Source organism: Rhagoletis zephyria, unplaced genomic scaffold, assembly GCF_001687245.7.
Source record: "Rhagoletis zephyria isolate East Lansing unplaced genomic scaffold, Rhagoletis_zephyria_1.1 Rzeph_scaffold_08786, whole genome shotgun sequence".
In the NCBI taxonomy this organism is placed as follows: Eukaryota; Metazoa; Arthropoda; class Insecta; order Diptera; family Tephritidae; genus Rhagoletis; species Rhagoletis zephyria.
In genome coordinates, this window is record NW_016165866.1 from 876 (window position 1) to 26,068 (window position 25,193).

The 25,193-nt window shown below is 34.8% G+C and overlaps 2 protein-coding genes across 3 annotated transcripts; one reads left to right on the forward strand and one right to left on the reverse strand.

Annotated features, from left to right (window-relative positions):
• The first annotated feature begins 371 nt into the window (after window positions 1–371).
• LOC108375352 (synapsin-like) lies at window positions 372–10,150 on the forward strand. Of its 2 annotated transcripts, XM_017631461.1 has the most exons (4): window positions 372–985; window positions 1,311–1,382; window positions 9,450–9,593; window positions 9,741–10,150. In XM_017631461.1, exons 2-4 carry the CDS (start codon window positions 1,356–1,358, stop codon window positions 9,864–9,866), a joined length of 297 nt encoding a protein of 98 aa, XP_017486950.1. In that variant the 5' UTR covers window positions 372–985; window positions 1,311–1,355; the 3' UTR covers window positions 9,867–10,150. The 2 variants fall into 2 exon arrangements, with proteins under 2 accessions (XP_017486950.1, XP_017486949.1); XM_017631460.1 differs by lacking the exons at window positions 372–985; window positions 1,311–1,382 and having other exon boundaries at window positions 9,350–9,593.
• Window positions 9,908–20,589, reverse strand: LOC108375351 (tissue inhibitor of metalloproteases-like). Its single transcript, XM_017631459.1, has 5 exons — window positions 20,511–20,589; window positions 16,006–16,322; window positions 13,085–13,170; window positions 12,753–12,971; window positions 9,908–10,657 (listed from the first exon to the last, which is right to left on the reverse strand). The coding sequence occupies exons 2-5, from the start codon at window positions 16,136–16,138 to the stop codon at window positions 10,463–10,465; spliced, it is 633 nt and encodes a 210-aa protein (XP_017486948.1). The 5' UTR covers window positions 16,139–16,322; window positions 20,511–20,589; the 3' UTR covers window positions 9,908–10,462.
• Window positions 20,590–25,193: the final 4,604 nt, after the last annotated feature.

Below are 25,193 nucleotides of genomic sequence, written 5' to 3' on the forward strand. Positions count from 1 at the left end.
ATGGATTGACATTAAGTCACGTTGGAATTGATTCACCCTCTGATAGCGAAGACAGACCATTTCGAGAAAGCAATTAAAGTTGAAAATGATTTTAATTTTTTTGGATTTTGTATGGAAATGGGCAGGAAATAAATAATTGCTGGCGGTTAAAATCACAAACTGAAAGTGTGCTGATTTCCATCGAAAATATTAATAGCCATCCAAACCTTCAGAAAAACACTTTAGAAAAAGACTTTGTTGCTTTTAATAGCAACAATACGCGTAAGCATTTCTTAATTCATTTACATATGGGGTATTTCCATACGTCGCATACGTGACAGTCGTAGGTTTCAATGAGATACAAACAAGGAAAAACATTAGTTTTCTTTCATTAATTAGGTAAAAAGGTAGAAAACAAGCGTAGGATTTTCTAATGAAAGCTGTTATAATCGTTCAAGTTGTATTCAAACACGTGCAGCGTGCAATTCAATATTTTCTAGAATCTTTTTCTTGCGAGATTTCTTAATAAGATGAGTGATTTTTTTTTTCCATTTTCTCACTTCCCCAACGCAATTGAATACCCTTCAACTGGAATAAACTTTTAATGTATGCCTCTGCATCCTATTCGCAACATAAAAAAATGAAAGTTAAAACATCAAAACTTTTGCGCTCATTAAAACAGTTTAATACCATAAAACTTCAGTTTTTTCTTCGCGCCAATTTACATACATACATACATATGTAAATTTGTAAAAATAATTTACCAACGAGCAATACAACTGCCTCTATAAACCCCACAACCACCACTAATAAAAGTCTCATTAAAAATTCATAAATACATACAGGTGCTGCGGTGCAGAGCGCCACCCGAGCGCCGGCCTTCAACAAGGACAAGTACTTCACGTTGCTCGTACTCGACGACCAAAACACCGACTGGTCGAAGTATTTCCGTGGCAAGCGCCTGCATGGCGACTTCGACATACGCGTAGAGCAGGCAGAATTCCGGGTGAGTAGACACAGGAGTTATGTAGTAGTAAATAGGGATAAACTAAGTAAAATATTTAGTTTTGCCTAGCATGCTTGCCATCACCATTACCGAAACATTGTTTACTCATGCTGTTACTTTTTATTTTACATTTTGTTTTTACTTTGTTGGCACCTTCACATTTGACCTTTTGCATTAAAAATTTAAAAACAATTTGTACTCGGCACAAATCGTGCACTCGCGTTTGCCGTTTCTGCTATGAAGCCTAGACTAGTTACTTACTTTTTATCGACACATTAGTTTTTAATTGGTTTATTTAATATTTTTATGCATTAAATTTTTACAGGATATTTCGCTCACTGCCAGCGCTGAAACTGGACCCATCATTTCCATGGCTGTCTACCGTGGCGGTACCAGGGTGAGTAACTCTACTACAGCTACATTGATTTAGTTGGCAATGCCGCATCAGGCCATTTATCAGCACAAACAATGTATCGGATGCATATGTACATACGTACATATGTGTCAGTGTGTGTTTGTTATATGCATGTTCTCATTTTAATTGCTCCCTGTTGACCAAGTTATGTCAATGTTGGCACTTTATATGTACACAATACATATACTCAGACATATGAATACAGCCCTACGTCAGCCCGTCTAGCCTGAGCCTTTGTGAACTTGGATTGCTCTTTGGCTTTGGATTTTACTTTTTGTTATACTCGTCGCTGCAGCGTAGACACTCAAGCGCATTTATTTGCATACATATACTAAATAGGTACTTGTGTGCAAACGAGCGTATAACCATGTGGGAAACATGTATAGGCGAGAAAGTTATAGTAATTTACATACACTGGACTAATTATTTTTTAGATTTATTTTCCAAGCTCGAAGTGAATACGGAATTTTTTTTTAAGTCTTAAAATTCGCTTGAATTAAATATAGCCTATTCAATTTAGGATAAGAGTAGGTGTGTGTGTGAGTCACAAGAATTGTTCAAATGCCTTTTTTGAAATAAACTGAAATAGTGAATGTATGTCTGATTTTCGAAAGGGCTCCAAGTCGATTGAACTTACATAGATTTCTCTATGGTATGCATTTGTTAGATTGTCGCACTTTAAATTTCTGCAATGGCTGGATTAAAATTTCACGGATAAATGTTGTGTGGTAGGTAAGGTTAGATTAGGTAAGGCAGCGGCCCCATGTAACCGGAGCTCACTTAAACAATATGAGATTGTCCTTTGTGATACCAAAATTGTGAACGGTACCCTAAACTTTATCGATAAAACGCTCCGAGGCGATTATGTATTTACGATTTCGCAAATCTGTATTTAGAAAGGGAGATCCAAAGTACTTCAACCTTAGCCTCACAAACGCTGGGCTCTTAAGAAGGTAGTGTTGAGGTGATTCCACCTCGTCCTCTTCCAGGCAACTGCGACATAAGGGGTCCGGTAGAATATTCAGCCTTACTGCGTGAATACCGATAGGACAGTGAACCGTTAAAACCCCCACCAGAAGTGAGAACGGTGGTTTTGTGAGTGTGAGGAGTGCCCTCGACCGTCCCCGGTCCACCCTCGGCCAAAAGGACCTTGCGATCACGCATGCCGCGGTATTCGTCCAGCGCTTGCTGAGCTAACATGAGGCCCATCTATCCAAGAGTGTACCACAAGCGATTAATGGCGCCCCTGGCCAGTTCGTGTGCCACACAGTTCCCCTCAATATCGCTGTGACCCGGAACCCAAATAAGCCTAATGCAAAAGTATTGCGACGCGACCGGAAGAGAGAGCAGACATTCCTCCAACGAACTCAAGGCCCTGATAGCCAAGCGGATATACGCTCACTTCCCTAGCGGTTATAACGCTCCTTAGCAGTAAGTCCACCGCTTCCGTAATAGCAGCTACATCCGCCTGGAATACACTGCAGAAGTCCGACAGCCTAAACTTAGTACTGATGGTAAGCTCTCGACAAAAGACCCCACCACCAACCCTGCCTTCCAGTTTTGATCCATACGTAAAGAAGTTCACCGTACCCCTCCTCCAGAAGTTCCGCCCGGCCAACTCCTCCCTTGAGGGAAAGTGGACAGAGAAAAAGTGGAAGTGAAGAGAGAAGAGGAACCGTATCGGTAGCGCAGTAATCCGTACGATCATTGATGAAATCGAGTCCCCCTAGAACATCAGAGTGCCCAGTCCCTAAGTTGGTCATCCAATCATTTTCCCTGAGTCTAATAGCCGTTCGCGCGGCAATTCTGCCTGCAACGTCGACGGGCACTACGTTCAGCATTACGTTCACTGATAATGTGAGAGCGGTTCGCAGTGCCCCACTAATACTAATTAATGCAGCCCGTAGTACACGTTCCAGCTGCCTAGCTAATGTAGGCGTGAGTTCCACCAGACTAGGGTGTCATAAAAAATAAATAAAATAATAAAAATTGCTTGACTACGGTCTCTTAGAGTCAATAGACAACTTTAGGCGAGATACCCCATCTCTTGCCAATGGCGGGTCTACTTCAATATAAGGCTCCACGACAACTTCCGGTCTAGGATAAAACCCAAGTACTTGACCCTTTCAGACAGCTGTAAACCCAGACCTTCAACTGAGAGAAGAATAGCGGCGGAGATTTTGTATTTTCTTGTGAATAAGACCAGTAATGTCTTACTGGGGTTGACGGCGATGCCATTTTTGGCCGCCCAGTTAGTAACTATGTTAAGGTACTGTTCCGTCAGTTCATACAGCGGACCTGGTATTTACCTCGTCGATGACTTCGGCCTTTAGTCTGTATTTGCATGCGGTTAGAGGTAATGCCCGAATTTTGAGCAGAATTGACTTCAGATATTCATTTCCGACCCTCTCCTTTCCGACTCGTTGGCTATGCAGTTTTCAGAAATGTCCCTGTGTCCACTCGTTCCTTCATGGCTCTAATGAAACTTTCTGACCTTTTTTGGTAATTATATCTTAAGTTAGATTAGGTTGAAGTGCCTGATGGTGGGCACACTAGCACACTTAGGCTCTTAATCGGGTTCATTGTGGTACCACAAAGGTTCTCATTTAACCCTGCCTTCCTCCTATACAAACTTGTATGAGAAATTGAATTTTTTGTATCCAGATGTATCCACCTTTCACTTGCTTCTGAGAAGGAAATTTCTTGTAAATTGTGATTGCATATGAATGGTATGCCCAATCTCTCCCAAGACGGCGAAAATGAGAGGGAAGTGCCATGAGCCTCATAATTTCTCAGATTCACTGATTGTGCGTTCAATGTTGACCCCGGTTGATGTCTTTAATCGTGGAACCTTGTACATTCTGGTAAATAGTACAAGCTCACTTTTGTTTGGGTTAACTCCTAGGCCTAAGTTTTTGTTGGTCCACTTTTTCAGCCTCCTTAGGTTTGTCTGCATAACATCGGATAGTGTTTTCTCGGAATTTTGCATTTACGACTATTGCAAGGTCGTCATCGATCGCAATTACAGTTCTCTTTTATAAGCTGTTTAACACTGGGTGTGTCACATTGAACCCTTTAAAGTAATTTTGGGTAAGCGTACTATAAATCTGAAGACAGGTTTCGAAAACAATGTTTATGAATATTTGTAAACAAGGATTTTATTTCCATGGAACTATAAAATTAATCCATAAAAAAATATATATACAGAAAGGACCGATGGTCCAAACTGCGGTTAGTTACCGAGTGGCACTAGGCACCTCTAAAACCTCAGCTACAGCTACCCCCATTTTCAATCAAATTGCAGATTTCAGATGATTCCTTTTTCTGGCAGGGCTGGAGCGTGCAAGCAGGATATCCATTGCATGGAATGCATGCACACGTACACACGCGCGCAGTTGTTAGTACCAGTCTAATCAACAATTATGCGTTTATGTAAGTGCGTCCACTTTCGGTATGAAGGTCGCCGGCGCTAATGAATTACTTAGAAATTTATGCGTGCCTAATGTGTGCTTACCGTGCAAAGAGCTTCAGTTGAATGCGTCTGCATTGGTACAAGTGCTTTGTACCATAAAACGATTTGAGCTTGAAGCAGCACACATGGGATTGGGTTAAGTGGATGTAAGGAAATCTTAAAATTTTTATTTACATACGTATATTGCCTAAGCGGTAACCTCAGTAACATTTAGATATCTTCATGTCTCTCACATATCTATTTTTTCATTTGTTGGAAATTATATGCTTGAAATTCTTGATTCGCCTAATTCTACAAGCTAAACCTTACTGGGTCTCTAAAGTAGCGTAATTGGCTTTTGTTTTGGAAGTACCGTTTTTAACCCTTAGACTATGTCTGTCAGACGCTTGGGAAAAGTTAAGCCTACACTTTTTGGTGTCCTTTACACATTTTGGAAAACTGTTAAATGTTTTTCTGTGTCAATATATCTTGTAAGTACATATGTACGTATAACAAATATTTGGGTTGTTCAAAGTTTTGAATTTCAGACCATACCAAAAATGCTTGAGATGAAAAGTTCTTCTATCTAGCCATAATGATAGCCATAAATAAACTGCAGCTACTTGTGAAAAGAAACCAATTGGTAAGGCAGAAGTGAAAACTCACATTGCCTTTGTGCCAATTGGTATTGGCTCAGATNTTCCTTTTTCTGGCAGGGCTGGAGCGTGCAAGCAGGATATCCATTGCATGGAATGCATGCACACGTACACACGCGCGCAGTTGTTAGTACCAGTCTAATCAACAATTATGCGTTTATGTAAGTGCGTCCACTTTCGGTATGAAGGTCGCCGGCGCTAATGAATTACTTAGAAATTTATGCGTGCCTAATGTGTGCTTAGCGTGCAAAGAGCTTCAGTTGAATGCGTCTGCATTGGTACAAGTGCTTTGTACCATAAAACCATTTGAGCTTGAAGCAGCACACATGGGATTGGGTTAAGTGGATGTAAGGAAATCTTAAAATTTTTATTTACATACGTATATTGCCTAAGCGGTAACCTCAGTAACATTTAGATATCTTCATGTCTCTCACATATCTATTTTTTCATTTGTTGGAAATTATATGCTTGAAATTCTTGATTCGCCTAATTCTACAAGCTAAACCTTACTGGGTCTCTAAAGTAGCGTAATTGGCTTTTGTTTTGGAAGTACCGTTTTTAACCCTTAGACTATGTCTGTCAGACGCTTGGGAAAAGTTAAGCCTACACTTTTTGGTGTCCTTTACACATTTTGGAAAACTGTTAAATGTTTTTCTGTGTCAATATATCTTGTAAGTACATATGTACGTATAACAAATATTTGGGTTGTTCAAAGTTTTGAATTTCAGACCATACCAAAAATGCTTGAGATGAAAAGTTCTTCTATCTAGCCATAATGATAGCCATAAATAAACTGCAGCTACTTGTGAAAAGAAACCAATTGGTAAGGCAGAAGTGAAAACTCACATTGCCTTTGTGCCAATTGGTATTGGCTCAGATGCTTTATTCAATTACACAGGGCAATGCCGATTTTGATGCTGGAAATGTTAAGGCAGTTTTTGATATACCTTTTTGTTCTGATTACGATCCCGTAAATATCCATCATTTCCAGATTTTGAGTAAAACGATGTCAAAGTGCCAAGAAATCGCGTTTTCGGCAATATTTGAGAAGTTCTAGCAAATAAGCAAAAAGTGATGGAACCTTCTACTAAGGCTTAAATTAAAGTTAGAACTCTTGATCGTCTCTGCACCTTGACTTGATGGTCAAAAAAACACTGGGAAATTGTGCTATTGAAAAAAATTGTGTCAAAATCAGTTTTGGCTGTTCAAAAAATTGCTATAAGTGACCTTTGGGGTCAAGGTGCAGGAATGGTATTTTCAGGGATCGTAGTCGAAAGTTCATTAACCTAAGTGGAAGGTTGTATCACCTTTTGTTTCTTTGCCAGTGCTTTTCAAATATGTGAAAGACGCGATGGAAACCTCATACTTACAGATTCGCAATCAGTACAAAAAAAAGCTATCAAAAATGGCTTTAACATTTTCCGCATAAGTAGTTTCCCCTTTTGTAGGCCTGTGTTATTGAATATTCAGTATACCAGTTCTCTCATGCCAGGAGGTAATATTAGGCTTACTAACTTAACAGCATAGATTGATCGTAAAGGAGCGCATTACTGTCTCACATACACCAGACAAGGCCGAGAAATATCACGATCTCTGAATTTGTGAACCATTTATTAGCGGAAGCTGGAAAAATGGTACAATAGCACAGTGTGGCGACAAGAGAAAACTAGTTGGGCAAAATTATTTTATTAGTGTTTTAGATAAATAAGATCGTAACTAAAAAAAATGCTCTAGGGCCAGGGTCGGAAATACCCCGTTGACCCAAAGAAAAATATTTTTTTTTTTGATACATTTCCAAACTATTTATGAGAGAATCTTTCTAGCATTATGTAGCCGAAGATTTTGTGCAAGGTTGCAGGCATAGAAAAACAAAATTGTATTGTTTTAAACAATCATCTTTTATTTTATTATTTTTTTCTTGCAACCCTTCATAGCCAGCAAGCTAGCAACTGGCAGATTATTGCTCGCTAAAATTTACCATTTTGACTTTAAAATTTATAACAAGTTTCTCTGTTCACTTTGAAGCACTCTTTGCTTAGTTTAAAATCATTTTAAGCGTTAGTTGGGCTTATAATAGGATTCATTAAAAAGCACAAATATAAGTTTTTTTTAAATATTTTTATTTGTAAACGGAATGGGATATTCATAGAATACATACTTGTCCCACAGTAAGCTTTTTGAGGGAACTATACTAAGCTTTTAGGTGGAACTATCACTATTAATTGCCCACATGCTCCCAAATTTCGCAGACCGGTGTTATTCGTGTCAAATGAGCGAAATAGATTTTCTCAAGGGGAACATTAAATCAGGCATACCTAGCGCTGGCATGGCTGCAATGAACATTCGTGCATGCAAATTATATACATACATACATATGTAAATTAGGGTGGTACAAAATGCGTTTGAAAAAGTAAAGTCGGAATTTTTATGTTCTCACCCACCGTTGCCACTTTGGTACTATTGTACCAAATATGGGCCTTTTTTCTCCGTTTGGGCCTATGGGCCTTTTTTATTTGTTTTGGACCTGTTTCAAGCAACTACAGCTATCCGTTCGTTTGGCGTTGGCGAGAGCTATCCGTTTGTTTAAAATATGTAGCACTCGCTGCAGCTGCTCTGTTAACTGGAATTCTGACAATGCATTTCTAGTAAATTTTCGAGTATGCAGTTTTATAGCCCGTTTAATTGTAGTAAAACAATTTGCAAGTTTCAAGTCTCTAAAAATTACCATTGCTTTTTAGATATTTTTTAATGGAGGGTGTTGCGCGTCTAGAAATTCTGAAAAAAATTATTTTGAAATTTTGATAAGAATTTTTTAAATTTTTATGAACTTTATATAAAGTATGAAGCTTTGATATATATGGATTATATTATAGAATGAACTACGTATATTTTCATAATTAACACAGGTTTACAAAAAAAAAGTTTCTGCATATTGAACCAAACCTCTATATGTATTCCTATGGTATTCGACGCGCTTCAAAGTTGTCTAGAGGTCATAACAAGGTCAAATTCATAAGAATTGTATTGAATTTTCAGGTTTTCCAACGAACTTTTCTCTACTTGGCCTTCAAATGACCTCGAAAGTGACGCGATGGAGACAAACAGACCTCGGATTCGTATTCAGGGCGTCGAATACCATAGGGATATAGAGGTTTTGTTTGGTTCAATATGCAGAAATCTTTTTCTTTGTAAACCTGTGTAATTAATGAAAACAAATTGTCATGAGCATAATTGTGAATATTATATTAGAACAAGGTGTACACTAACATTTGACACTGCGTGTATATGCACAAATGCAAACAAATGTATAGAAAATTAATTTTTTTACCCGAATTTAAAATATTGCAATTTTTTAACGTTTAATATTAAAGAAAAAATATATATCTGTATTTTAGAAGGACAGAAAAAAATGGTTTTATTTTATTTTGGGCCTTTTTACTTGGATATTGTAGTATAACAAATTTTGATGAAGTGGCAACCCCCAGGGCTTGTTCTATATCGAAAAATATACCCCAATTTTTTATTTCAAAATCAAAAAATAATTATAGGTCACACAAAGCGCCCAAAGTTTTCCATATATTTTATATCAGGAGAAAAACAACTTTTCGTAAAAATGGTATAGAATTCTTAAATAACAATATTTTTCGATCAAAAAACTCTGTTTCTCTTCAGGAAATTCCCAATAATAATACCCAATTATTTATTTAATAATTATTTCATAGTAGCTATATTTAGTAGGTCCGCCAAAATCCTCACAAACGCCAGAAAATGCATTGGGGGCATAAATAAAAAATCTGTAATATTAAAAAATGGTTAAATAGGGGGTGAGAGCATTAATATTCCGACTTTACTTATTTTGGACCACCCTAATGTGCATACATTTATAAAAGCAAAATGTTCAAAAACAAAACAAACACTTCTCCCATTTTACTTTCCCACCAGGTGGCACGCTCGTTCCGACCGGATTTCGTGCTGATACGCCAACCGCCACGCGATGGTTCCAATGATTACCGCTCGACTTTAATTGGATTAAAGTATGGCGGAGTGCCCAGCATTAATTCTTTGCATTCAATTTATCAATTTCAAGTAAGTTATAAATTATTTACGATTAACAAAACAAAATATAAAAAAAAACAAATAGTTAATAATAAATTTCCGTGTGTTGATGCTGAAAATTTCATATTTTCCATGTTTTCAAATTTCTAATTATTCGATTTTCGTTTTGCATTGTAGGACAAACCTTGGGTATTTGCGCATTTGTTGCAGTTGCAGCGTCGCTTGGGACGTGACGCCTTTCCTTTGATTGAACAAACCTTTTTCCCCAATGCCAGGGATTTGGTAAGTGCATTTAAAATTTGATTATCAAATATTTGCAATATGTAATTAAAATGCCAAGTGTGTTGGAGTATTTGTACAATTACGAATGTGGCTTTATTACAATAAATACAAATAACAGTTAATCATATATTTATGTACATACATTAAAGCTCTAATTAGGCGAAAAAAAACTCTGAACAGTGAATGGAAATGAAGCTTGCATACGTAATGAGAGCTTTATGTGTAACTCGAACTCGTAAGGGAAATTAATTAAAAATTAATAACCGTAAAAAATGAAAATAATGAAAGGACTCTTAAAATAAAATTACAATGAAATGGTAAAAATGGTAATTCACCGCGTACATAGTAACAACAATACATACAAACTTGTTAACTTTATCTTTTTGTGTTAATATTAAATAAATAATTATGTATAGTATATGATAAACGACACCTACATACATAAGCTACGAATTACTAACAGCAATTTTCTTTAATTGAAAGTCAAACATAAAAATATGTACTATACAATTCTCTTTCATTCTATGCTTGTCACAAAAACAATGTGCCCTCTTATTTCGCGCTGCTACGATTTCTTAAGGTTTCCTTATCGCTTTTTCCTTTCCTTTGGTTGTCCTTTATGGATCGGCCATGCATTTTTTATATGCCGGCGTACTTCGCCAATGGCACTTAGAGATAATGCCTTCAGGTGTGCGGTAGTGTGATGGGATGCAAGCGCTAAAATCTGTTTCGCATTTGGCAAACGGTGACCATTTGCAGGCGGTGGCGGATTGGCGTTCTTCCAAGCAATAGTTGCCAAAACAGGGTTCAACCTGTGGAAAATCGAAGAAGAGGGAAGAAACGAAATTAATTAATTATACATTTATATTTTTGTTTGAAAAAATTATTTTTGGTAGATTAAAATGAGTTTCAGTTAGTCGTGTCGTTATGTGGGATTATTCCAAATTGTAAGACCTACAAATATTTTGCATTCTAAGGTCAATATTTTTTATGGTCACATTAATTTTCAAGATTTTTTGCTCTTGAGCAAAATGTAGTATTCGACTACATACATATTTACATTTAAAACAGAGGTCGAAACGTTAAGACATGGTTTAAAATTTCGAGCAAGCTGTCGAGCACATCGGCATGTTAAATGAGAAATAAAAGCTTTGGTTATATTATTAAAAATCAATGCGACCTCTCAGCCACTTGCAAATTGCACTTTATTACATTAAAATTTAATGATCGATAACACTAAATACCCAATATTTTTCTAGAACCTCAAAAATTTGTATTTTAATTTTATTGAAAATTACTTGTATAACATTTTAAATTTTTCTTCTGAAATTTTGTTTGTTTGGAGGAAACTACACTTGTTTTCGACTAGTCGAGTTTGTTCAAAATTGTTTGTTTTTTTGCACTTTGCACTAATAAATTTAACACAAACAAACAAAAATTCAAAAATCGGGCTCAATTGGTCTCTTGCAAATTTTCTTAGCTTTCATCAAAAAAACAAAAAAACATTATCAAATTGAGTAACAAATAAAGGCTCCAGTGAATTATGAACTCAAAATGCCAATTTTGAACTACTGTAAGTTGATAAGTAGTAGGCAATCTCATGAATCTTGGTATAAATGAATTTCGTATGTTCATCAGAACTTAAGCTAGGGAATACGTGTATTCAACCGTGTTGTAGAGTAGAAATGGAGTAAATAGTCAAACGTTTAAGTGTTTTTGCACAGATGCCTAGAACTCTTGAGTGTCAGGGCAATTTTGTCTGACTGTGCTTAGGTCCGGCCATGAAGATCATGGGCTGCCATATAATGAGCAAACACCCAGAGGATTAGTCAAAAATGTGCATTAAACTTTTCTCAGAGTAAGGCTACCGTTGAAGTGCTAAGGTCAGCTCCATGAAAACAATTTCTCCGTTTAGTTTGACTAGACATACCTACCAAATTTCAGCATAAAGCCTGCATTGATGTGGAAAACATAAAGGTTTCTTTGACAGCTTACTGCAAATTTTTGTCAAAGTTTCACTCCAGTAAAATAATTAAAGAGAGCCAATAAGAGTATATGCCTGCCGTTAGGAGGAGGGGTCAACCTAAGTCTGACCGGAGTCATGGAAAATGTATTGCTGGAGACATCACCGTCTTTGTTTAGCTAAGGCTGCGCAATTGCAGAGGTTCGACATTCTCGATTTCTTTATCGTCCCATTCAACTACATCCTTTGTCTAGCCACTCTACAAATTGGCCCTTCCGCCCATGGTTTATTTCCTAGTCCAATGTAGTAGGTACTATGTCACAAGACAGGTTAGTGGTACTCCCGCATAGTAGGATGTGTTTAAGACTGAAATAGATGTGCCTATCCTGACCAATTCGTCTATTCATATCACACTCGTTGTATATTTAGCTGCCGTATCCTTTAAATATTTCTGAATTCGACAGGAGTTTTAAATGTGGTTGTGCAATACTGAACAACTTTTATAGCCACCCGACTGTCTGATTAAATAGCAACCATCTGCATATCGTTAGTATAGTATGGAAAGGGCTTAAATCACATCGTCGCTAAAATACAAAACGCCGTAACTAACTAAAAATCCGTAATTCGGTAGCTTGTTAAGAAAATGGACCGAAAAACTGTCGGAAACAGGGATTTAACAGTCTGGTAGAGCGTTGTTGGAAGCACCTTCAATGTCCAGAAAAATAGCTAAGGCAAGTCCTTTAAAAGGCTTGTTACGTAAGAAGAAATTAATTTACTTTTAACTGCTGGCAGTGTTCAATTCAATAAACAAAATTGACCTCTGATGCACTTCTTTTTTTATGTAATTGGCCTCAGCTTGCCCTTAAGTGCATAAATTGATTTTTATAAAAAGGGGTTTTTTTTTCCATGGCAAAAGTAAGCTCAAAGGCTTGCAAGAAACTCACCGCACATTTACAACCCTTGCGATAGGCGCCAGCAAAGCCACGCCTCTCTACCACCGACATCTTCAGATATTCCTTAACATAACTGCAACTATTCAAATATGGACCACGACCAGCAATTACGTATAGCTTGCCAATATCCAAGTTAACGCCACACATAGCTTCAGAATTTGGTGTCACTATGCGACCGTGTTTTAGCAGCTTCTGTCCGGATTCATTCATCTAAAAAGAAGAAATATGTATTAGTAAGTGACTAAGATGGTTTGCAATCTATACATACATACTTGTATTGATCAATTACTTATCTATACAGTTGAATGGTGTTCAAGACTTACCTTATATGATTTCTTTACTTCCACTTTGTAGGCAATGTTGTTTTGAACCAGACGGTGGGATTTGCGCATAACACGTATAATGACAACTGTAAATGTAAAAATGAAAATGAAAAAATATATATTTATTTTTATGACATACATATGTATAAGCATGAACCTTAAAAAATGAAGGGCATTATTATATTTCGTAATTTATGAATTGCTTAATTTATCAAGTATACGCTCCGTACACCAGAACATGATTATGAATGTTTATATGTATGTGTGTACATACAATTGCATACATCTTAATGCATATTTGTGCAAATATACTCGTATGTACTTATGAATCATGATTCAATAATTAAAGGTGTGCTCACTAGTGACATTAGAGTTGTGTTACTCCCTTAAGTCCCTTATAAAAGCGTTGCACACACGCACACGAACCCACACAGTGCTGATTTTTTCAAGAAGCCGATTTTGTCAAGAGGGGAGCAAGAAAACTGCTTTCTGAGCAAACCTTTTATTATTAAATTATGCTTATGAATCCAGAAAATTCTGTTGTCTATGAAAATATTGAATTATAACAGATAATCGAATTGATACTCGTTAAGTTCTCAAGTGACTTGGATGTGGCAGTGCCTTACATTAATAACTTTCTTCACAAGATAGTAACTACAACGATAAGCATTAACTAGTCACAAGAGTATTGACATGTGAGAAAAAGCTCTAAGTACGAATAATATTTAAATGTAATAGGAATTAGTGCCAGTTTTGTAGCTGGTAGTATGTGTACATTAGCGTGGGTCGAAAATACACTTTTTTTTAGAATTTTCATTGCTAATAGCAAAACATATGGTTCGTTATGCTCTCTAAAAAAAATCTATGCGAAAGATAAGAAATGTTGGTCAATATCTTAGGCTCGCTTAGGTTCATTAAAGTTCAATGTGTTCAAGAAAAATTGTTCTTAGCTTACTTCGATCGCAAATTTAATGCTCTCAAAAAAAAAGCTTGTGATTCTAATTATGTTGGACTAATACTTTCAGAGATAATTGCAATTTTATAAAAAAATAGTAATTAATTTATTTATTACTTTTGAATTTTTATTTATGGGTGAAGAATGTTTAATAAATTCAGTTACTCACAAAAAATTAATTTTTTTAAGGAAACATACTAACGCTATGTTTTTTCATAAAATGTTTGATAAATAGACTAGAGGAAGAACATTTTTTTCTTCTCCTATTGAATTTATCTTGTTAAGTTTTGAATTTAAAATTTTTGCGAATTTCGTTATAAAGCCCCACGTTTTTAATTAATTAATACTAAAAACAAAAAATTTATATTAAAATCAGCTGTAAATTTCTGATTTTTCCAATATATTAAAAGTTAACATAAAAACTTTAAATTCGATTTTATTAAAATTTAATAAAGAGTCACAAAAGATGTATGTAGGTGTGTTTTCTTCATAAAAAGGGCTTTTTCTCCGAAATTTTATTTCTTATATAGTGAGTAATTTATAAGTTATTTTTCACCCATAAATGGATAATAATTTTTGTATTAGTCCTACCTAATTTGGTATCTTAACCTTTTTTCTATAGCATTAAATTTGCGTTTGAAGTAAGCTAAAAAAAAATTGTTGAGCACATTCAACTTAAATGGACTTGTGCGAGCCTAGGATTTTGACCAAAAATTTTCATCCTTCACACAGATTTATTTTAGAGCATAATGAACCATATTTTTGTTATTAGCAATGGAAATTCTTAAAAAGCGGATTTTAGGCCCAGGATAGTAGTCATGCATATATACATACATACTACTAAGTAGATATCCGCCGTAATTTTAGCCAATTTCCTTAGAGAATGATACTTATTTTGCACTAGTCCTGTCAAGCCATTAAGGGTGTTCTATTTAGGCAGTAACTGAAAAAGTCGCATGTTTTGGTTCATTCATGTGGATGATGAGAAATTATGTCCACTTTTAAAATAATTTCGGACTAGTTTTATCTCGAAAACGGCACGGTTCTCATCTTCTAGATTTTTTAAAGACAAAAATTGCAAAAACCAAAATAAAAATAAAAAACTTAATGGGGGCGTAATTTTTCCCAAAAAAACCAACGTTTTAATGAAAATCTGATTCGTCTATTAGATTCTACCCCATGTAAATGAGTTGAGTAAAAGCCAATGAAAACATCTAGGAAAAGTAAAATATTTTATTGATTGAATAAATGATTACCACAGATATCCTAGCAATTTTTAATTAAACTTGCTTGGCTAATGTCAGAATATATAAGAATAAAATTAAAAATCGAATTACAAAACCTAAATATTTTGAATGCGCTTAGCATTCATCCACTTAAAGACAAACAAAAAAAAACACTTCCCCGTCGAATTTCTAAAGCTCTTCTATCGCATTTCTGGGCAATCGTTCGTACAAGAGCAGCCGTCAGCGACTTGCTGAAGGTGAAATGAAATAAATGCACAAAGGAATTGTGGAAAAATCTTCACAAATCCGCGCATTCTCCAATAAAATGTCGGAATTTCACTTTTGTGTAGATAACTGTTACAAATTTAGGAAAAAGATTTATTTTTGCTGTTGCCGTTCGACCGCCGGACGAGTAGCGCTAAGCACATACCATAGCATTACAGTGTTACCCCTCCTCCTGCAAAAGCTAATATAATTTCTGTTGGTTCAGGGCACATTTGTTTATTGCAACTGCTCTGTGAACCTCAAATGAGCTCTTTAAAGCCTTTCTTTATTTACATTCCTTTACATTTCGCTATACGTACATAGTAAATATTTACACAAACAGGCTTCCTGCCTTCGAATGGCACGTGTCGTGCATCTTCTACAACCGCACATTTCCTGCTGTCAGCCAGTAGATTGCATGACAACTGACTTTACTTAACTTCCTTTATACCTACTCGTACCCTGCTTTCACTCACCATAGTCAGCATTGCAAAAGTGTGTCTGCGGATGGCTGGGCATGCAACTGCACGCCTCCACTGGACTACTTTGAAACGCCAACAGTGATAGCAGCATCAGTGCCAGTAAACTCAAATATTTTCTAACATCCATAGTGGACAGTTAATGATTTTATACTTGATTCGTATTTCTATGTATGTATTTGCTCAACGCGTCGTTTATTCAACTGCTTATATAACTGTAGCTTTGCCTTTTTAGCTACTGTTGGCAGGCGATGAAGTATTTAATGCGCTTTGAAAGAGTCACCAACTGTTACACTCCAGTAATGCACAATGTTCTGAAATTAAAGAAAAAAAGGAGAATAAATTTTGAGATGCTTTTATATTTAGTGAGGAGACTGAAAGCAATTTATGTTATGTCCTTTATTGATGAATATAATTTAAAGCTATCATAGAGTTTTTATCCCGAGTGCTCTGCAATATGAAGTGAATTTATAAAATAATAAAATAAAATAAATTTCAGTACGAAAAAATTGTACATAAGTGTTTAATATCATTTCCGACTGTGGTATTTGTTCTTCATCACTTCATCAATCTTGAAAATGTCAACTTAAGCTCAATGTTGTGTTCTAATATCATGTCTGTTTACGAGTAGGTGTCACACAACATTATTATTATCATGTCAACTACAGAAAACACTAAACAAGGCTTCAGGGAATTTTTTGCTTTCAGAGATATGCTTGTGTGTGCTTGAATGGGTGTGGACAACTATTTGCGATGTGAGGGGATATAATATAAGTACAGCGATTTAGTTATTAATCTATATACATCTAACTTAACAGGCATGGCACGTATCTTTTTTCGGACAAAAAAAAAACAGTATATTACTATGCGAAAATTTCCTTTCACAGTATCTCTATTTTAAAATAAAAGCATTTTTACGGTACATTAAAGAAACAGTTTTCCAATAAATAAAGGAATTCCTGGTATGCTATATATAATGCCAGGTATTCCTTTTTTGTACAGCCCGAAAAAAAATGATATGTCTAACAAAAGCCATGTAAGTCCAAAATTCTCATTTTTTTACGAAAATTTGAATTCATAAAAGTTGCACCTCAATAAGCTACAAATCTGTGTTCGTATGGAAAAGTAGCTTATGTCGGAAAGCTGGCTTTAGTATATAATGGGCACTCCCTTTGCTCTTTAAATAACAAGGAATTTTTTGATGAGACTTAATAAGAATATTGACTTGCTAGTATCGGAACTATTTTTTACACCTTTAATTATGCTGCGAATGCCGATTTATACTAAAGCTAGCCTTTCGGCATAAGGTACTATTCCATTTGAACACAGAAATATACATTCCTGGATTTACATATATTTGTTTAAATATGAATACAAATTTTTTTATTGTGGCATTTTTTTAATTTCCCTACAAAGCAGCAGTCAACTTTTTTAAACCTCTTTCAATGTGATACTCGTATTGGATTACTTAATTTATTTTATCGGTATAATAAAATTTTTCACACAGTTCTGTCATCAAAAATATTTTTAAGAAGGCCTATAACCTATTTAGTTTGGCACCCATAATAAAATAATAAATTTATCTTTTCTTTTTATTTAAAATCAAAAAATTTCAAACAGGTGGCAACTCTCCTCAAAAATATTTTAGGCTTTAAGCCTTCTTAAATCTCTTTCTTGTGACACCCATATTAAAATATGAAATTTAGTTTATCAATTTACTTAAACTAACTATCGGAAAAAACACTTTTGCTTATCATGCAGTTTACTGAAAAGTGGAAAAACGATATTTAATACGTGCGCCGGGTATATAAAAACTTAAATTTCGCCCGAACTTATCTACTTACTTGCTCAGCTTTGCCTTGCTCTAAAATATAATTGTCAATGACATGGAAAAAATATATTACATTTTTCAAAATATTCCCTGACCTAACGAAATGTTCGTGGTACACATCAGGTGGCCTTACCCAGTACTGTGTATGATTGAGCATTCCAAAAGTTGTCTGCTTCTCGTAAGGAAATTTTACCTAGGGTTCTTTGTAATATTCAGACTATTGAACATAACACCATAACTCGCTCTATTGCTGCGCCATTCTTCTAAATCCAACACACAAACACGTAAATACTTAATCGACAATTTTCCAAACTTTCCCAAAAATCAGCTAAAGAGAAATTATCAAAGTCACGATCGCTACTTGATCAATGTGAACGTTTACACAGGCGGGCGCAATCATCGATCAATGGCCAATCTCAAAGCAATACGGTTAGCTGCACATACATAAATAAACAACAACAGCATAAATATCAGCTTATTTACTTGCAATGTTGTGATTACTACGAGCTTAGTGAATTGACAGCGCAAGCATGTATTCTCAACGAGACTTGTAAAGAAATCTATAAAAGCGCATTGATGGAGCTGATGAAAGGCATGCAAAGTGAATGCGAATTTGAATATGCAATTAGTGTTTGTTTGCGTGCTTGCATATCTGAACATTCACTAACACAAATGCATGTATGTATGTATGTATGTAAGTAGTTGTGTATGTTTGGCTTTTCCTGATGTATTATTTATTAATCGTGTTGAACTTGCCGCTGATCTCTAACCTACCTGCAATCAGTGTTTAGCTGCGATTCTGTGCGTGGTGAATTCAAACACAAAACCATTTGTTGTACAACAATCAAGTGAACAATATTTATGTACTTGCATCCATATACACAAACATACAAATTTAAATAAAATGTACTTAGTTAAATTGCTAAGAGCCGATATTTGCACTGTGATTTACTGATTATAAGTGTGGCGGTGCACATTTACATACATATATACATATGTATGTGTTTATTTAAGTGGCAAGCAATCATTGTATTTAGTAGTACACATTCTATGTGAAATTAAGTAGTTTAACGAAACATTTAGTAGAGGAAATATTTAGAATATTTGAAGTACATTTACTTACATGTGTATTTATGGTAATGTATTTACGCTATCGCTATTTTTTATTCTATTAATTATGTCGCTAATGAGCTGTAAGTGCTTTAGCTAATAAATTGTGATGCTATTTAGGGAAGTTGTAGTATGAATGTCTGTGCGCAAATACATACATACATACATATTTATTTAACTAAAAATAAAGGTATATCTACTATATATACCTACAAATAAATATACCAATGAGTCAAAAGCGTGAGCATCCGAAGTAGGGTGTTTGACTCGTTTTTTACGAAACGGTTTCAACCGATATTTTTTCGAATATTGTTAGACGGCTTTTTAAAATCGCGATTTTTCCAATACCGACTAAACCGGATTTTTACAATCGAATAAACCGGGGTTTCACTTAGTTTTTTTTTATATACAATAACTTAAAAATTCGAAATATTTATGTTATTGAAAATTTAACTGGAAAATTTTTCATTTCATTTTTTAATTGAATGCTGAATAATTACTTTAAAAATAAAACCAAATCGAACGAAAAGCAGCTTACTAAACTCTGTCTAAATCAGTGAATCGACTACATGTTGCCTTCATTCTCATCTAACGGCAGGCTTAGGAAAATGCCAGATCCGACGGGTTTGGGCTGTAGCACAGGGGTGACAAATTGGAATTTCTTGTTCAAAATGGTCCAGATTGGATTATTTTTTTTTTTTTTAGATGAGCGTTAAAAGAGATGTGTTGAGCCAAATTTTTGAATTTTAATTTTTTAAATACATTTTTTTAGTGCAAAAAGCTGGGGTTTTAGAACTTTTGAAAACAATTTATTCTCCTGTTTCTGCTAATGAATGTTACATAAAAGAAAGTAGTTGAGCTCAATTACACGGTTCCTCGGAAACGAAAAAATGGCAAATGTTATTTTTCTGTTAATCTCAAAAATTTTCATCAACATTTTTTTAAGTAATTTCCAATTAGGTACCACTGTGCGTAAGGAGAGGGATTTTGGATGAGTTGATGTAAGTGGGCATGGGAAAAGGGGGTTAGTGTCGTCGTGGCATCTTATTCAAGATGGAATGAACCGTTTAACCTGCTACAATATCCAAAAAGGAATTGTCTCAAAGTATCGCAAGCTAACGAAGAAAGTCGAGCTTATCGTCTGCGATAGGCAGCTTTGGTCTACGATGACGGAATTCAGCGAGTGCGAGTTGACAAAGGTGTTGATTGATTCTCGATGAATGGCCTGTCTATTAGAGACTTTTTATATAGTCTGTCTGGTTCAGCGGATGGCGTATTCTCACTCCAAAGACAGTCGGTTCTACATGCTCGACTTTTTCCCGATAAAGTAGTTTGTTTAGCGATCTAATCTGGTTAAGATCCCTGAACCCCATTAGGTGTGAGTTTTTCGCTATTTATTTTTTTTTTTAATTCTACTTGTGACTCAAAACACTTCGAACTTAATTTGCCTTATTCATGTCTAAATTAAAACTATTTATATCTATTTTTGGAAGTCATATTTTAATTTTGGCCATGATTTCCCACTAAAAGTTATTAATAATAATAATAGATTGGCGCTAACACAATACAAATGACAGTGTTTGGTCGAGCTTCTCCTCCGTTTTGTGGTGTGCGCCTTGATATTCTCAAACAATTTGGTGGGAGCGCCCTTTTTGCATTGACCAAAGAGAAAAATTTTACCAGGCGGCACGAATCAAGCCGGAATTTCCTAGTACATACCCTAAAGATGATATCGGCAAAAACATGCACACATAAATTATTTCACATTAAATTTAAGATAAAAAATAAAGTATCTAAGAATTTTGCGTGATTTTAGAATTATGTATTTCACAAATTTTCCAGCATCGCATTTAGATCGTTCCACCAATTTAGAAATTTTAAGTAAGAGGCAACTTTTAGTGTAAATGTTAAAGTTACATGTGTAACTAGTGTCACTGTGCCTTAAGTAATTACTAAATAAATCACTTAAACATTTAGGCAAACATTCTCACCAACAAATTCTTGGTCGCATTACCTATGTATGTACATAAAGGCCCGCCTACTTGAACACCTAAATCACGGGCTGTCAGGCATGACGTGAAATGTCAACAATGTCATTTGGTTAACAATTTCACGTTCATGCTTTAACGCCTGAATGATTTCAAATCACAATTTTACCATTCCCGCCATACGCGCCTCCAGCTGTCCACACTTAAATACGTAGGTAGCTAAGCTACTTTTCAGCAGCATCTTCGCGGCGTTCTCGTGTTGATTTCTCTGATCGATTGGCTTAATGAAGCGTTTACTTTTGTACACAGAAATAAGAATTTGAGAAAAAAAGAGGCGCAAAAACACACCTCCAAAAGCGAATTGCATCTCGGTGCATCACGACCGATGAGCGATTTGAATAAAATGAAAAATTTAAAATATTTGAAGAAAAAATAAATATGCATATACATATCTAATATGTAAAATTTAAATAAGATATTTTATATGAAATATGCTGTCGTACATTTTATATTTCGAAGGCTAAATTTATATGTATTGTAAGTACATACATACATACACACATACATATACATGTGCACGTTTATTCCTTGACAATCGGTTTGGTGTTTATTTTTGTAGTTTATTTGTTTGTTGAACTTATCGATATCTATATGTGTGCATGTACATATACTCGCATTAATATCGGTTTTGTGTATTTACTTATTTATTTTATTTATAGTACTTTCATTTTATTATTTCTGTGCTGCTGTTATTTGTTTTTCCAAGAAGCCACGTTGACAAGGTGAGTGGGCGTTGTACTTACATACATACATACATACATACATACTATAGTTGGCACCATACGCGCCATCACCATTCGTTCGTCATTCACCCCTATGACTCCTGATTGCGCTGCGATGCTTGTTTTATTAAACGGAAATCATTATTTGTTGTCTTCGCGTTTCATTCATACTTAAATGCGAGTATTTAATGTGCTACGAGTCGTGCCGCAATAGCTAAATGACTTCTGGGAAATGGTATAGAATTGGTGCATTTCAGAAATTTTTATTAAAAACTCGAAGGGATGCGCTTACATCTTAACGTATATTTGCAATTAGTTAATTTCACTAGTGAGATTTTCATCATTGAATTAACTAAACTTAATGCTAGCAGATAATTAGCCATATCAGTAAATGCAAAGTAGCTTTGATTTTTGGAAGTTTGTGAAAGTAGTACGAGTATACTAAGTTGAAAAATAAAATACGAATGCAAATTAGAAATTCATAGAATGGCATGGCTTAGCATACATAGCTTTGTTTAGTTTATGAGCAAATCTCACGAGTTTTTTATATTTTTCGTCAAAAACGTGTTCTTGGTCAAAAATGATGGCACAGTTCCTTCTGACAGTGAATTATTTTCAGTTTTGCATGAAGAACAAGATTTCATTGGGAAATTGTGGGTGCATTCCAAAACGTCAAAATAGAAAGCATCAGTCTCGTTTTATTTCTAAACCACACTAAAAGAAAAAGTCTAACTTGCGCAAGCTAGTTGAAACTAACATCTAACCGTGGTAATGAAATATTGCCGTAGAATACTTTTCTACAGAATTCTTCACATATACACACATATTAATTTCTTCATGTATATAACAATTTAAGAATGAATTTCAATTTGGAATTTTGGTTTCGCAAATCATCGTCATCGTTGTTTTACAACCACAAAATACACTACAGAAAAATTATTCTTAACAGATAACCTGATAACCAGACAAGCGTGAACAACCACAATGTAACTCTTTTTCCGTTGGCGGCACACTAGTTTTTTTTTTACTCTAGACTGGTTCATTTTATCAAAAAGAACATTTTCACCCTTTAATGTAGTGTAAAATAATCTTCATTTGACACGCTTCATTAAGAAATAGTATGCTGTATGTAAGATTCAGTCTGCTTCATATCTACCGCTTATTTAAATAAATCTAAACGTCTTATGCTCTACTTTTTTTTTACAAAATCGTATATGCTTTTAAGGAGTTTAATGTGACTATAAAATACAGAAAAAAATCGCGCATCAGAAGAAGCTTTTACTGGTGAGCACATCATAAAATTTGAAAGATAGTTTTTAATGGAGATGAGGACATTTCAACGAAACATAAAGTGCAAATATAAAATAATTCAAACGAAAATGTTGAATCAACTTTTAATTCTTTTAACGCAGCACTTCAGTACCACGTGTTAACCTGGCTCATATCTGCAGCTATTGAGTGAGCGAGTGCAGCGCTTTTGAACGCTTAAGGCGACCTGTTTATAATCAAAAATATCAAAATTGATTTTATAGCAAGGAAGCCTAATAAACCTAGCGCCCAAATGCACAAGCAAACATCCGAGTATCAGCAAAGTTTCCCTGTGAGTAGAATCTGAACTAGTGAAATGGATGTCTGCAGGAAACTTGGTGGTAGCAAAACATTCAAGACTAAAGAAAGGAGTTTTTCGACATACGTATTCCTTTAGACAAATTTGTACATATTTTGTTCGATTTGTTATAATAGAAAAATGTAAGGCCAGTGAAATGTTGAAGTGAAATTGAAGAGTTGTTAATAATTTTTTTATTGTTATTGCCTTCCTTTGTAGTAATTATTGTTCCTTAAAACATAAATAATCTTAGCAAACAAACTACATACTTGATAAATTATTGTTAGTTTAGCATATACGACATTTTGGAAAAAATGTCGAGCTTAAATTTTTTCACATGCAAAAAATTTGGGGAAAACATTTCAATATGGTTTAATGGCGTTTTCTTTTTTACAAACAATGTTGCCTTTTCATTGCACTATCCTCCTAAGTATTTGCGTGGAGAGGGCAATAAAACGGTAACAATTTTCGATAGAAAAGTAAAATCTTATTGAATCACAAACAATTTCATTCATCGAATAATTCTCAACCACCTTTGTACATTTGAGACAAATTATATACTCCAGTCCTGAACAAGTAGATATTCCCATCGGGCATGCCTTCGAAAACCGTCCCTAATTCCGAAAGCCTTTATTTATTGGCATTTGTTGATGGGCCCATTTGTGCGGCAAAGAAAATGAGAGATATCACCACCCCTCCTCATCTTTGTTCACTAAGATGATGGCTTTACAAATTTGTTTATAACCCCAGGCACTTGTGGGTGAGTGCGTTGAACATTTCACTTTTATGCGCCAACGCTGCTGAGTGAATAATATAATACTTAACGAGCTACTAAAATTAACTAAGTATCTTGAGTGTTGAGGAGCCAAAGCGGCGGCAGTCTCTGTATTTAGAATAAACTGAGGGCGCAGAGAACAAGGCATCGCAAAGTTTTGCTAAGAAATTTTAGTTGCATGCATGTATGTACATTAGACAGCATCACTCCCCATACAAAAAAAAAAAAAACGGTACTGTGTTTCCATTAGAATTATAGAATCTATTATATTTTAAGACTTGCACCAAAATATTTCGGAAAAATATTAAGATTAACGTGAGCTGGACCTATTTGAAAATTAAGTGTTTTTATGAGTAAAAATAGTTTCTTAAAGAATTTTTTGAAAAACTCCCCTAAGATGACAAAACAGTTTAAGCTTAAAAAATTTGCATACAAATACATATTAAAAAAAATTCAACGCAATCCTAATAATGAGATTTTTGATGCTGTTTTTTTTTTACTTTTTTCAAAGATTCGTATAAGAAAAACTGAATAACTGGAGCAAACCTAAACCTATTGTGAGGTATCATTGGAAAGGATTTTTTCACCCTTTTTATTTCTTTGCAAATAAACTCATTCAAAGTATGAAAGAGAAAGGTAGGATGAACGAGCGTCATTCCAAGTTGAATTAAGATGTGTTCGTATTTGAAAAAAAAAAAAATATTGGGACGTGAATGGGTTTTTTTGCACAGAAATAAAAAAGTGCAGGAAAATAACTTTCCAGTGATACTTTATCAATAAGTCTAAATTGAAATAGTTTTGGCACAGTTATTCAAGTTTTTCTTAAACCAATCTTTGAAAAAAGTTTAAAAACAGCATCAAGAATCTAGTTATTTCGATTCCGTTGAAAAGATTTTTAAATATTTTAATGCAGACTTTCGAAGCTTAAGCTGTTTTGTCACTTGAGGGGATTTTTTTTCAAAAATTTCTTTAAGAAACTATATTTATTCATAAAAAACTCAATTTTTTGAGGCATTTTCAAATCGGTCCCGCTCACATGAATGTTAATATTTTTCCGAAATATTTTGGTGGACGTCTTCAACTATAATATATT